The sequence below is a fragment of the Neoarius graeffei genome, chromosome 14, assembly GCF_027579695.1.
Source record: "Neoarius graeffei isolate fNeoGra1 chromosome 14, fNeoGra1.pri, whole genome shotgun sequence".
Lineage (NCBI taxonomy): Eukaryota > Metazoa > Chordata > Actinopteri > Siluriformes > Ariidae > Neoarius > Neoarius graeffei.
This window is the reverse complement of record NC_083582.1, coordinates 41,646,507-41,661,405: the sequence shown is the minus strand read 5'-3', so window position 1 is coordinate 41,661,405 and position 14,899 is coordinate 41,646,507. Positions and strand designations below refer to the sequence as shown.

Here is a 14,899-nt window from a genome sequence, read left to right as displayed (position 1 = left end):
CCCTCAAGAATATCAAAAAAATCGTGAGGACGCACGTAATTGGGATAAGTGGCTCGAACCCTTGTTTTCAGCGCGAGAGATTCCCCAAGCCTCCACGGGGTTCTCCCCGTTCGAATTATTATATGGGCGTAAGCCGCGCGGCATTCTAGACGTGATGCGGGAAAATTGGGAGGCGGGACCTTCACAAAGTAAGAACGAAATTCAATATGTTATGGACCTGCGCACAAAACCACATGCTCACCCACCTAACCCAAGAGAATTTGCGGCAGGCCCAAGAATGGCAAGCCCGCCTGTACAACAAGGGTACGCGCCTTAGGGAGTTCACACCGGGAGATAAGGTACTCGTACTGTTGCCCACATCGAGCTCCAAATTGATCGCCAAGTGGCAAGGACCCTTTGAGGTCACACGGCGAGTCGGGGACGTCGACTACGAGGTGAGGCGAACGGACAGGGGTAGGGCGCTACAGATTTACCACCTCAATCTGCTTAAACTCTGGAATGAGGAGGTCCCGGTGGCGTTGGTGTCAGTGGTTCCGGAGAAGGCGGAGCTGGGGCCGGAGGTTCAAAAAGGGGAATTGGCATCACGTACCTCCCCGGTCCCCTGTGGAGACCACCTCTCCCCGACCCAACTCACGGAGGTCGCCCAGTTGCAGACCGAGTTTTCGGATGTGTTCTCGCTCCTGCCCGGTCGCACTAACCTCATAGAGCACCACAGAGACGCCCCCGGGGGTGGTAGTGCGTAGCCACCCTTACAGGCTACCCGAACACAAAAAAAAGGTGGTTTGGGAAGAAGTTCAGACCATGCTTGAAATGGGCATCGTCGAGGAGTCCCACAGTGACTGGAGCAGCCCGGTGGTCTTGGTACCCAAGGCCGACGGGTCGGTCCGGTTCTGTGTGGACTATAGAAAAGTCAACGCGGTGTCTAAATTCGATGCGTACCCAATGCCTCGTATTGATGAGTTGCTCGATCGACTCGGCACAGCTCGCTTTTATTCGACACTGGATTTGACGAAGGGATTTGGCGGATCCCCTTGACTCCACGATCCCGAGGAAAAACGGCCTTTTCCACACCGTTTGGTTTACACCAATTCATCACACTTCCGTTTGGGCTGTTTGGGGCGCTCGCTACGTTTCAGCGGCTGATGGACAGGGTCCTCTGCCCCCACGCCACCTATGCGGCCGCCTATCTCGATGACATCGTCTATAGTAATGACTGGCCGAGGCACCTCGAACATCTAAGGGCCGTCCTTAAGTCACTGAGGCGAGCGGGTCTCACAGCCAACCCGAAGAAGTGTGCGATTGGGCGGGTGGAAGTACGGTATCTGGGCTTCCACTTGGGCAACGGACAGGTGCATCCCCAAATTAACAAGACCGCAGCAATTGCGGCCTGCCCAGGGCCCAAGACCAAAAAGGGGGTGAGACATAGCCTGGGCCCGCCCATCCTAAGTGTGATGCAACATGAGGGCCTGTTGTGAGCTTAGTCTGGCAAGGCAAGCTATCTACAGCTCTTCCAAGCTCCCGAAAAATCGGGAACCAATCAACTTTGAGCATCTCCAATGGCCCTGGGTAGAGGAGTGTTCAAGGCACTGACGTAGTAGAACTGCGACCGGAAGCCATAGATTGTTTACAGAATCTATGCCAGAAGCGCTTCATTCACTAGAAACATTACAAACATGGAGCAAGTTCTCATTGAAAACGGAGCAAAGAGCAGCCCTGGAGGTATTTATTGAAAGGAAGGATGTTTTCGCCTTGCTCCCGACCGGCTTCGGTAAGGAGTTTAATCTACCAGTTAGCCCCGTCGCGTCACATACGTCAGAGGAAAGAGTGATGTGATTGGTTTAAGCTTCGTCACAGCCTTTTCTGGCTTCGACCAGTAGCAAACCAAGGCATTTCAGGGAGGCGGGTCAACCACGCACTTTGGGAAACGGTTGGGCTTAATATCTTTGCCAGACCAAATGCTCGCAGAGCTCTGAAGTCGCGTTAGCCAGACTAGGTGAGACAGTTCCTGGGGCTGGCTGGCTATTATCGTAGGTTTATACCTAATTATTCGGACGTCACCAGCCTGCTGACTGATCTGACTAAAAAGGGGGCACCAGATCTGGTCCAGTGGACGGAGCAACGCCAGCGGGCTTTTTCTGAGGTAAAGGCTGCACTGTGTGGGGGGCTGCTTTTACACTCCCCTGACTTTTCTCTCCCCTTTATGTTGCAGACCGATGCATCAGACAGAGGGCTGGAGGCAGTTTTGTCCCAGGAGGTGGAGGACCGCCCCGTCCTGTACATCAGCAGGAAGCTGTCTGTGCATGAGGGGCGCTACAGCACCATAGAGAGTGTCTGGCCATCAAGTGGGCGGTCCTCGCCCTCCGGTACTACCTGCTGGGGTGCCCTTTCACCCTCTGTTCGGACCACGCGCCCCTCCAGTGGCTCCACCGCATGAAGGATGCCAATGCGCGGATCACCCGTTGGTATCTGGCACTCCAACCCTTTAATTTCAAGGTGGTCCACAGGCCAGGGGCGCAGATGGTCGTGGCGGACTTCCTCTCCCATCAAGGGGGGGGGGGGGGGGGGGGGGGGAGTCGGCTGCCTGAGTCGGGCGGTGGGGTATGTGGCAGCGGGGGCATGGTCAAGCGCCAGTCTGTGACAGGAGGGTGGAGTCAGGGAAGGTAAGTGGCAGAATCACTACACCTGACATTAATTAACCTGTGTGTCTTCCCAGTGACCACGCCCTATTTAAAGAGGGAGAGCAGAGACCAGAGGGTTGCTCCCCCCGAACCAGACGCCGGTTGTGTGTGTGGCTGTCTGTGTGTTTGATTAAAGTGTTAGGCTGAAAAGTGTGACAATAAAACTGTTATCAACCTGAGCTCTGTCCTGCCGTCTTCTGTGCTCCACCCATACACGAGAACTGCCACAACCATTTTGGCAAAAATGTTGGCATCCATAAATTTCGTGTATTAAGTAAAAAAATAATGTAAAAGTGCACACAGTGCTTCACTGCAGACATAACACACTTTCAGTAACAGAATTTAAGCCTACATAAACACTGACTCGCACATCATGCAAATGTTGCTAGATACTGCCGACGTTTTCCAGCCCAAAATACGTTCAAAACCCGCCAAAATGCACTTAAAACCGCCCAATCTGGCAACACTGCGCACATGCTGCTTCTCTTGAACGTATACACGGAAGTAAGGCGGAAGGTAGTTTGTCGACGTCACCTCAAGACGACGCCAACGATTGGTCAAATTTGCGGGAAAGTTGCGGTGATTGGATATGCAACACCGCCCTGAATTCGCGGGGATTGGTTGAATTTGCGTTGAAGTTGCAAATTGCAGCATCGCGAAATCCTGGAGGGTCTGAATAGAACACTGAATATGCACTACGCAATAATTATTAGCGATGGGAAACTGCATTGCGAACCCGCGATGTGCAAATGTGAATTCCGCTAGTTGAACATCCCGTAATGATAACATCAAACAGTATGATCAAAATGAGTAATGATCAAACAGTAAAGGCATCGCTACGTCGTGCGCATTCTGGCTGCCGCTTCTCACCGGAGCTTTTTTATTTCATTTTTTTTCTTTTCTATTTTCATTTTATTTATTTATTTTTGTGCGTGTTTGTGTAGTTTGATGTTTGAGTGTTTTGTCCGCCGGTTGTGGTGTGGCTCCGGACCCAGTTTTGGGCGTTGGTTTCCCTCCAGGCCTTGGTTCGCCGCGGGTGATGCCTGCGCTCCCGGCTGTGGACTGCAGCGAGCTCGTTGCTCATTTGGCATCGTGGTTGTCCAGCGCTCTGACGCTTGGCGTGATGTTCCGGGCGGTGTTGCTCGGTGGCGTCGCGGCGGCTGTGCGGGCAGTTTGGGACACACCAGCGCTTTGCGTGGCAGAGCTTCTCTGCTCGCTTTGTGGATCCACGGTGTGGTGTTCGAGCGATATGGCTGACGGCGTCACGGCGGCGGTGCTGGAGATGTGGGACTTGTTTTCATGCGCCTTTTGGTGGGACTGTGGCTGCTACACCACGGGAATTACATCCTGACCCCTACTTGGTGGACTTTTTTTATTTTATTTAATTATTGTTTTTATTTTCTTTATTTTTTCTTTTTCTATAATTGTTGTAAAGCGTCTGAGTGTCTAGAAAAGCGCTATATAAATTGAATGTATTATTATTATTATTATTATTATTATAACATGGACGCGGTCTTTCCGAGTCAAACAATCGCAAATCGTGATGGAATTTCATCATAATATGAAAAACGATGTTTATTCATTCATGCAAGTTGACATATTTGGGTAGCTGCCCGATCGGGCAAGCATTTGTGAGAGTCTGGTTGTCCGAATCTATTGAACAGTTGCCCCAGGCAATCGGGCTACTGTTAATGTCGAACCCTGCTATACTGTATTGCCAGGACAATTCTCACAGAAATTCCAGAATTAAAAATAAACAGGGGGGAACCCAGAGGTAATTAGTTGACCAGGTAAAACAATGATTATTTGTTTTCAGGTATGGAAAATTAACATCATAAATCAAAAATATCAGCTCGGCTGGAAAGACTGCTGGGCTTTAATTTAGTGCAGAGGTTCCAAACCACTGGATGGTTCAATGCTGCTTGGACTGTGGGTTGTTGGACTCCAGGTCATACTGCAGCAGTGATCAATCACCTTCTGTCAAGGTGAATGTTTAATAAAGAAAATCTATCAATGTATATTTGATTTACAAAAAAAAATAAATAAATAAAATTGACAAGTGTTTGGATTTCATCAAAATATTTCAGCTGAAAAGGGTCAAAAATGGACAAATGAGAGAGAAAAATAGGTACCCTTTGGGTACATGTGGCTACTGCTTATAAATAAAATTGTTTTCTGATCCCATGCCCATACAGTAAATTATAGCATATATACATGTTATCAATTACACTCGCCTCATTTCTTACAAGCATCACCAAGCTGTGAGCAGCATCGGGGTGTGTAGTATTTTGAATATCAATTTTGTTTACTGCGTTTTGCTCAAAATACAGTGCTGTGAACTATATTTTCAAAATAGTAAGAAAGCACTTATTCATGAATTGTCTTAGAAGCATTATTTAGTACAAATGAGCACATTTTGTTTCACGAGTGTAGTGTAAAGACTCTAAAATAGAATAAAATTTAAAAATTAAAGAGAACAGCAGAAGTTTGATATCGGCTTTTCAATATATCTGCCAAAAAGATCAAAAAACACCTTACAAAATCTTTCATTTGACTTTTCAGAAGGACCACACAAAAGCTGCAATAATTAAAAGGTAAATTTTCTTAAAAAAAAAAAAAAACACCGACTTGATATCGAATCAGTAGCCTTGGCGAACTACGAGGTGAATTTCGTTCATCTTTTTATCTGCGGATTATCTTCCGACACTACGAAGTTATGAGGTTTCTCTGATTTAATTTCTGGTTCTGAAGTTTAATCAAGAAGTAGAACGGGTAATCGAACTTGATCAGGATAAAGTTCCGATTGTTACGAAGTTTCGCTATGTTACACTCATTCTTACATTCGGTCTTGTGTACGTGAGATAACATAACATGACATAACGTGAGATCAACTGTTCGTATCGCGAGATCATGATTCACCGTTCTGGTGATTGTAATGTGTATGCGCAGTGCACTATTGTTGCACTCATTCTTACAAAACGATGACATAGTGGCTACTGCCTCGCTTCACTTCTATGAAGCAGTAGCCACAAAAAGTGAACAAAATTTCTGCCCAAAGATTAGACAGACATGCAACAAACTGTCAAATAGAACACCACTGAGCAGCAAAATCAGTGAAAAATGTCTGCCATTGACATTAGACCATCAATTGGTAAAAGGACTTTTATAAAAAAAAAAGTACTGCTCGAGAGGCGGCATGGTGGTGCAGTGGTTAACGCCATCATCTCATAAGCAAGCAGGCTTCTGCGTTCGAATCTACTGGTCCATCCGGGGGCCACTCTACTATGTGGAGGTTGCATTTTCCTGCATGGGCTTCCTCCAGGTGCTCCAGTTTCCTCCCACGTTCAAAAGGCCTATAGATTAGGTCAAATGGCTATTCTAAAATTGTTCCCAAGCATGAACATGAGTGTGAATGGCTGTTTTTGGCAGACTGGTGACCTGCTCTTGTCCAAAGTGAGCTGGGATTAGCGGCGTAAACAATGGATGGATGGGACAGACAAATGCATGGTTTGATACATCACCTAAAAATCCACCATCCAGCCAAATGCTGGTGACTGCAATTGCACAAATGGGTTCCCTTGCTGCAATCTGTTAGTAATATTCCTCCCCCCCGCCAACAACACTCTCCCTTGGATGATGGAGATGCTTAATTTCCTGTCTTAGTTCTGGAGAATTATCATTTATTGAGATTTTTTTTTCCATGGTAAATTACAAGCATGGGGGGGGGGGGGGGGGGGGGGGGTGGATAAAATTCAATCTCTCACAAGCCCACTACATGCTCTGCTTTCTTTTGCATGTATTTGCCTGTAACTGCATGGATCAATGCAACACAGGTGTCATGCAATCAGACAGATGGGTCCTCCACCACCATGATCGCCACCAAGCATCTCTCAGCGCAGCCCGTGAATGCCCAATGACACCGAACGATCCTCCCTCAAACAGTCAGGGAAAAATAAAGGAGAGCTAAACGCCTAAGCAGAGCAACCAAAAGCCCTCAGCCTAGTGTCAGGAGCTCATCAGTTCAGATCTCAAAATTGCCATAGAAAATCTATGGCTGAAAGAGCATAATTGGTCTTGCCTGCTGGTTGGGAACAGAACATTGTACCCCTGTAGATTAGTGGAAACATTAGCCATTTGTAGGTGCCTATGAGCTCATGCATGAGTAAGCAGGCAGTTCATGTCTTCTGCAAGGGCATTCGGTTGCCATCGTGATGACACAAGCAGCAGCGTGTCACCGCAAAGCTGCACATGCCTCAGATGAAGAATGTGTGATCTCTGAGTGTCCACGGTTTTAGCAGTACTGCAATAAGGGACAACTTGCTAGCAGGTGGAAAGTGGTAATGAACAAATTGGGAGAAAATGGAGCAAAAATCAATTTAAAAAAAAAAAAAGAAGTTGTGAACTGCGATTTGGTTCACACTGCGAAAAAGGTGGAAACCCATGATTTGTAGTACCACAAAAAGCTTCTGCTCCAAGTGAAGTGTAGAGCCAGGAGGCTTTGCATCAGCAGCAAAATGGGAGGCAGTCTTATGCTTCAGTGATCACAGTGCCTGAGGGCTGCTCCCATCTTGACAAAACAAAGATCTCACATTAAACCAATCTCGGGCGCTGTAGACCAATCTCTGCAGGAACTCGTCTATGTTCCCGCCCTCTCCAGAGGAAGTAAACTCGAAAATTGAGCAAAAACTCACTGCAAAATCCCCTTAAGAAGTTGGTGTTATTTCTCAAGGGGCTACATCAGTGAACAGAATCAGAGAGTACTGTACCATAACACGGACCACTGCGAAAAAGCACTCAGGAGGCCTGAATGATGCACATCATATCATCTGTTTACCATACATACGTAAAACATTCAATGAACAGGCTTCTTATGATTTTAAACAATGCATGGGCAAACCTATGACCCTCCAGCTGCTTTAATTCATTTGTCCTAGTGTACTGTCCCTGCAGTAAGTCAATACCTCCATTAGGCACGCAAGTGTGATTTAAATGCAGATACCCAAGATGCGAGTACCGAAAAGGCATCACTTCCAATATGTTCCCACGTAAATTTACTCCTACACAGGATGCTTGTGACGTGCAGAGAGTAGAAACAGCTGACGTGCAAACAGAGCATATTAGTCTAATGGCTCTTTTTCACTGCATGCTACCAGCTCGACTCAACTCGCTTTTGGTATCAGCAGTTAGTTTTCCACTACAGCTGGTCACCGTAGTGACGCCGCAAATAACTACTGTAGGTAACACAGTCCGTCTAAGAACTACAACAGTCCCCTTTAAGAAACTACAGGTCCCATCGGCCAGCTTCCGCGTTGACCTACATCACGCCTGGGCGGGATCACCAACGTCACATCCTCCAGGAAGCCATAAGTAACCTGGAAACTCCCAGCTCTTCCTCTTTCCGTCTGGACCAGCTGTCTGCAGGCACAAAGAGATTTGCTCCGCCGAGCAAACAGATAAAGACGTCCTTTTTTTTCTCAAGAACCAGAGTTTCGCGCTTTTCTTTTCTTTTACCTTTGGCCACAGTAGATTCTAGAATCGCGCAATTTTAAACTCAGATTGAGTTACAACCGGTTTTCAGTTATTCATTATAAGTACGTACAGACTGCAGCCCAAGCAGTTAATTAACGTTAGAAGCGACCGGATCCTTCTAATAAAGCGCTGTGCACATTATTTTAATCAGAGACTTTCTTCCCCACGAACTACAAAGCGTCGGATCAAGAATTCTCTGCCTTCTACAGAAGTCTTCACGAGCGCCTGTAAAATTCAGCATCTTCGTAGCTTTTCTGTATTCCTACACAGAGGCAAGGTACTGGAGCAGATTTGGCATTTTGGGCAAAAAGACTAGTCTTAGGAATTAGTTTATTTACGTAGTGTGAATTTAAACTCAGGAACTGTTTAAGTGTGCACACTGATGTCGTGTTTCCATCATTGTTTCTATTTTTGATCTCTCAATTGTTTAATAGATAGGTTTTGCATGCCCCCTTTTCCTTTCTAACACTTTAATTTCAGTATTTACACATATTTTGACCTCATCAAGATTTCAGTGAATTTGGTAATGTTATAAAGCTAGTGGGTTAGCTGCTACGGCCAATTCTTTTGTCTCATTAGCATCCAGGGCTAATTGTATTGTCTCCAGGGACTATAAGGCCTCACCACGTGGTGTCTCTCTCTCACACACACACACACACACACACACACACACACACACACACACACACACACCCCTCAGTTAGCATCCCACGCTAGCCTTTTGGTTAGGCCATAGGCCTCACAACACACCTTAGCTAGCAAACCGAAGCTAACTCTTTTGTTCTATAAACAAACACGTGGTGACCCTCCCCCCCCCTCCATTCTTTATCACGAGGTCCTTTGTCTCAACTTTAGATAATATTCCAAGCCCTGATCCAATTCAACCTTTATAGCGCATTCCCCCGTGCCCACATTCAAATCCACATGCATCACGGATGACCATTTGAATGTATTTCAATTGCTAACATTTAATTTTTTATCTCACACACACAATGGTCCACACACATCTCACTGTTTGCTGCTGACTATTTGAAGACTTCAACTGCCATTATTCATTTTATCTTTGTTATAATAAATTCAATTAATTATTGAAACTGTGTGTTTATTTGTTGTTCCGATATTTTTGAAGTTACTCAATCTCAAAGGATTCCAAGGTGCATATAGGTTGTGTAATATGGTAAGTGATCATAATTTGGAATATACCATAATTTAACTTTGATAATTTATTAAGCATCAAAATTAAAGGTACTTATTGAATGAAACTGATTTAATGACAATGAGACTGATTTAATGAGATTGATCACTTAATTACCAATTGCACCTACACTACCAGTGACGAGATCTTCAACGCAACATCATTATTACTACTACTCATACATGTTTGTATGTTACCTTACACCATTTTAACAGAGTGCAGCTCATATTGCTGCTTGTAAACTGATGGCACTTACGTCGCTACCATTAAGTCCTGACAGTTCGGATGCAGCTTTTTTTCCTTTTCATGCATACACAGTTTAACAATACTCATTAGAAACATGACAAATTGCGGCAGCTTCAGCTTGACCTAACACCATTCCGCATGCATGGGAGAAGATACAATCCATGTAGTATAACAAATAAATAAATATAATGCTATTTTTAAAAAATGAAGGGTTTGTCCACGACATCCCATCTCATACAATGATGACACAGTGATGTATTTCTTTCTGACCAATTACTAGTCTGCAGTGTTTTGGTATCACCTCAGCTCACTTGGAATCTTGACGGAGGTGATACCAAAAGAGAAAAAAAAAAAAAAAAAAAAAAACACCACAAGAGTGCTCCGAGAGCACAATATCTCCCGCTGGCAACTACGCCATAACTCCGGTAAAATGCGACCGACTTGAACGAAACTGCAATATGCGTATTACCAACATAGAATCTTGTCAAGTTTCATGAAATTCCTCCAAAAATTGTGAGAGGAGGTGATTTTAGAAAGCGAGTACCCTTCCTGGGACGGATGGACGGACATCGCTACGACAATCTCCCTTCGGGCCTTTCAGCCAGCGGGGTATAAAAATTGTGAGGGAAGTTGATTTCAGAAAGCAAGCAAGCACACCTTGATGAAATTGCCAAAAGTACAAGTTTGTTAATAATCAAGGGCATAACTCTGGTAAAATTTTGCCCAAATTAAATGAAATTTCAATCTGTGTATAACTGTCATATAACAAAGCTTTTTGCCAAGTTTGGTGAAATTCCTCCACAAACTGTGAGAGGAGTTGATTTCAGAAGAACCTACACCCTCATGAAATTCTCCAAGTTATTTAATCAAGGATCAAAACTGGTAAAATTTTCAAAAACAAAATTAAATCACAGTATGCCCATTACCGTCATATAACAAGGCCTTTTGCCAAGCTTCGAGAATTCGTCCAAAAATTGTGAGAGGAGTTGACATCAGAAGGCGAGCACACCTTCATGAAATTGTGAAAGTACACGGGTTGTTAATCAAGGGCCACACCTCTAGTAAAACGTGACCGAATTGAACAAAATTACGATATGCGTATTACTGACATACAACAAGGCCTTTTGCCAAGTTTAGTGAAATTCCTCCACAAATTGAGAGAGGAGTTGATTTCAGAAGGTGAGCACCCTTCTCAGGACGGACGAAAATCGCCATGACACAATCCCCCTTCAGGCCTTTCGACCAGCGGGGGATTAAAAAGGATTGGTTACCAGATACTATCCACAAGTTTGGCCCCATGGAAAACCAAAAAAGGGTGAGAAGATGGTACCATGCAGTGGAAAAGGGCCATAATTCTGCTGTGTGCTGCATGTTGATGGTTTTTATCTACAGTAGAAACCCTACTATACCTACACACAATGTTCATGATTTATTTAGTAGTGTATTCTCATCATCTAAAACAGATTATGTACAGCACAGATTATGTTATATATTAAAAATATATATATTTGCTGGGAAAACATGTCTTTTATCAGTCTACAGTACCATTTAAAAGTTTGTGCACCCTTACTCATTCATAGGTTTTTCTGTATTTTGACCATTTTCTACACTAGAACAAAACTGAAGACAAACACTTGGAACAAATTATGCAGTGAACAAAACAGCGTTAAAAAAAGTTTCATATTTTAGATTCTTCAAAATAATACAATAAATAACCCTATTTCACAACTGTAGCCAATCCATATTATGTCAAGAAACGGCTCAATTAAGTAAAGAGAAACCGCATCCATCATTACTTTAAGACAGGAAGTGTTTTAACTAATAAAAATAAAGAAAAACCATTGAGTTAATAGGCATGCCCAAACCTTTGACTGGTACTGCCTGTGCTTAAGACTGAAAAGACGGGCACAAAAGGCATTCGTTTTGATGTAAAAACTGGATTGTAAATACCCAGAACTTTCACTTCTATTTCACGTTTTGGCGACGCCCCTCAGGTTACTGGTTTTGATTTATTAAAAACGCTTACTTTGCTGACAAAGCTCACTAGCAAACGCAATCGAGCTTCTATAATTATAGCTGCTAATGTCTATTTTTTCATAAAGAAATCTATACAATGGAAAGACTTGAGCAGCTGTTAAGGTATATAGACCAGTTATCATAAAACACTCACTCATGTATTGCAGTATGTAGGTGTATGTATTTATGGGGTTAATTAGGAGAATGGTACGTCGGACACAGTTGTACATATAAGCCTAATGGTGTGTATCTAAAAGGAAAATGGTGAATGTCACCCCAAGCACACATTTACAACAATGTGGTTCCTGAGGCAAAAACTTTGCCCATCCCTACTGCAGACTGTCAATATGATTGATTTACAACATTCGGTACTGAAAAAAAAAAATATATATATATATATATATATATATATATATATATATATATATATATATATATGTACTGCAAAGTTTCACAAATTGTTCTCACCAACAGAAAGACAACAAAAATGTTTTAATTAAATTTCTGCGCATGTATGTGCAAGGTCAGAGTGAGTGAGAAAAGTGTGTGTGTGTGTGTGTGTGATCCCGCCTCCCAGGAGCCTCCATCTGGAGGAGAGCACACACCCTGGTGACTCGTTCGTGCCTTGGACGCAGAAACACACATGGACCCACACACAATTTATGAGTAATCACAATAGCAGTATCCACACACAGAGATGCACGAAAGCTTGGCAAAAAAAAAAAAAAAAAAAAAACATTGGCATTACACAACTACATTTTGGTGGGGTTTTCTTTTTTTTTCTCTTTACGCGTCTAAGATTGACATCCTATTTATAACAGCAAAGGGGCTCCTACGCATTTGCTGTTAGTTTGGGCGAAGTGGGTGTGACGATAAAGTAAACACACAAGTGTGAGGAATTTCTTACCCAGAGACGTAGCGGGGTTCAGTCACTCTGTTCTTTTTCTACTCTGCAGGAAACTGAATGATTGCATTTATAGCCAGTAAATAACGAAGCACATTTCAATGCCTTGTGTTGTGCTCCATTTAATGTATTTTATTTCGATTCAATTCTAATCTCTGCCACCTCTGGGTTTGTCTTAGCATCTGTTTTTATCCACCAGTGCAAACTTGCTGAGGGACTGCTCTGGGAGCAACAGTGCCCTCCATTGGAGGAAGGTGTTCAATCAGAAATGCAACAGGCTTAAAATCCAAGTCCAAACTGGAAACATGAAGAAAGCAGACAAAAAGATAGCTCTCTTTATATATTTAGAGGAATGGAACAAAACTTCGTTAGGACAAAATAAAAAAGCCAGTCTTAACCAGTCCTGACCAACAAACATCGGGATTTCTGTCCACTCCAAATTTGTCCCATGTTAGCCATAACTCATTATGAGGGTCGAGGAAACAGCCCAGAGCACCACAAGTCAACCCCCCCAAGCAGATCTGCCACCACTGGTGTATTCATGTATGCCTAACAGCTACAGCAGTACAGCTGGAAGTGCGCCCGCGATTTTGAACAATTTACAGAATAGAGTACATCACCGAAAAAAAAAACCCCGGTACAGCTGTACAATATACTGTTTATGGTTATAACCTCAGACCTGGTTGATCAGTTGGTGTTGATTAACTGAACAACAATTCTGGCAGTAGTGCCAGCTGTAATTCAAATAAGATTTATATTAAATGTGCTCAATCTAACAGGTTATTTCGATAGTAATTCATTCACAACCAACTGTATGGCAGGCACCCTATATGTTCTAAGACTAATAATAAACAGATTAAAAACTGTGTTGCTATTTAAGAAGAGGGGGAAAAAAAGTGTAACCTTTGATTTGATGGCGCTTGCTGTATGGGGATGTTATTTAATAGTTTTGGAAGAGGTCTCAGTGTCAGCGCTTTGTAACAGTCAGTAAGTTTTCGGTCACTGGAGAGTCTACAGGACCGAGGACTTTGCACCATTTTCCTGTAATAGTACACTTCCTTGTGCTTCAATCCTTACTTATTACAGGACTGGCCTTTGAAACACTGATATGCAACATTCAAAATGATCACGAAAGCACTTTTACGGTACATGTGTTCTGTGAGCACCTTTAACACTCTCAAAAGGTTCTTGGCGAGCTTTATAAATCAGTGTTGTGATGAAAAAAATATTTCATTACATTAATGAAATATAGCAGACACACTTATCCAGACCGACATACAATACTACCCAAAGCAGCCTGGGGAACAGTTGGGGGGGGGTTAGATGCCTTGCTCAAGGACACTTCAGCCATTCCTGCTGGCCCAGGGAATCAAACTAGCAACCTTTTGGTCCCAAAGCTGCTTCTCTAACCATTCGGCAACGGCTTCATCCCATTTCACTCAATTAATTAATTCACAGCATTTTACTGTTACAGTGTATATCAATATTATGGCCATGTTTGTCCATATCGTACAACTCTATCATCAAGTAATGATATTAAAATGTCTCTGGCTGTCAATATTAATGCAAAAAAAAAAAAAAAAAAAAGGGCAGAAAACCCACTCACCCATAGTCATAGAGTCAGGCAGGGCAGGACTGCTCACTACACTGGTCACAGTGGCATTCTGGGTCAACAAGTTGGATTCCATGCTGGAGGAAAAAAAAAAAAAAAATACAGAAGTTAATGAACAGCAACCTAGCATTAATTCATGAAGATGTACAAAGCAAAAATGTTACCTGAACTCAGGCTCAGCTTTTGGTTTTTCGGTGTCAGTGGTTGGACTCGAACTCTCCGTTTGCTCATGAAATCCTATCGTTTCAACAGAGCCATCAACTGAAAGAGAAAGAAAAAAAAAAAAAAAGTAGATCTTGGTGTTAGTTCCCAAAGTTAATTTCCACCACTACTTCCATTTTAGAAGGTGATCTGCAAATCAACAAGGAATAATGCAGGTGATACAGATTTAGATCATGCTTCAAAAGCAATATTAACAAGCGGACTGTAGATTAACTGTTTGGGTTTTTTTTTCTGGATAAGAGTGAGATGGGGTGTGCGGACCTTTCGGGCTATAGGTCTCTGCTGCAGCAAGAGGGATGAGAACGTCCGAGCTGTCGTTGTCAGCCTCCGTAATGATCGCCTAGGGCTCCAAGTCGAAACACTGGACAAGCTCCCAATTACAACCCTGGATGAACAAATCATTCTTACTCAGTTATGAGATATTATCTGCTGTGTTCATGAAAAACAAATGCAAGATCCTTATTAATTCATTTAAGTGCTGCACTTGGCAAAATAAC

The 14,899-nt window shown here is 43.3% G+C and overlaps 1 protein-coding gene across 1 annotated transcript in view; it reads right to left on the bottom strand.

Moving 5' to 3' along the window:
* Window positions 1-14,899, bottom strand: part of snx29 (sorting nexin 29) — a 239,266-nt gene that overhangs the window by 198,398 nt on the left and 25,969 nt on the right. Inside the window, 4 exon segments of the mRNA XM_060939684.1 lie at window positions 14,175-14,257; window positions 14,345-14,441; window positions 14,664-14,741; window positions 14,744-14,787. Of these exon segments, the coding sequence (XP_060795667.1) occupies window positions 14,175-14,257; window positions 14,345-14,441; window positions 14,664-14,741; window positions 14,744-14,787 (302 nt within the window).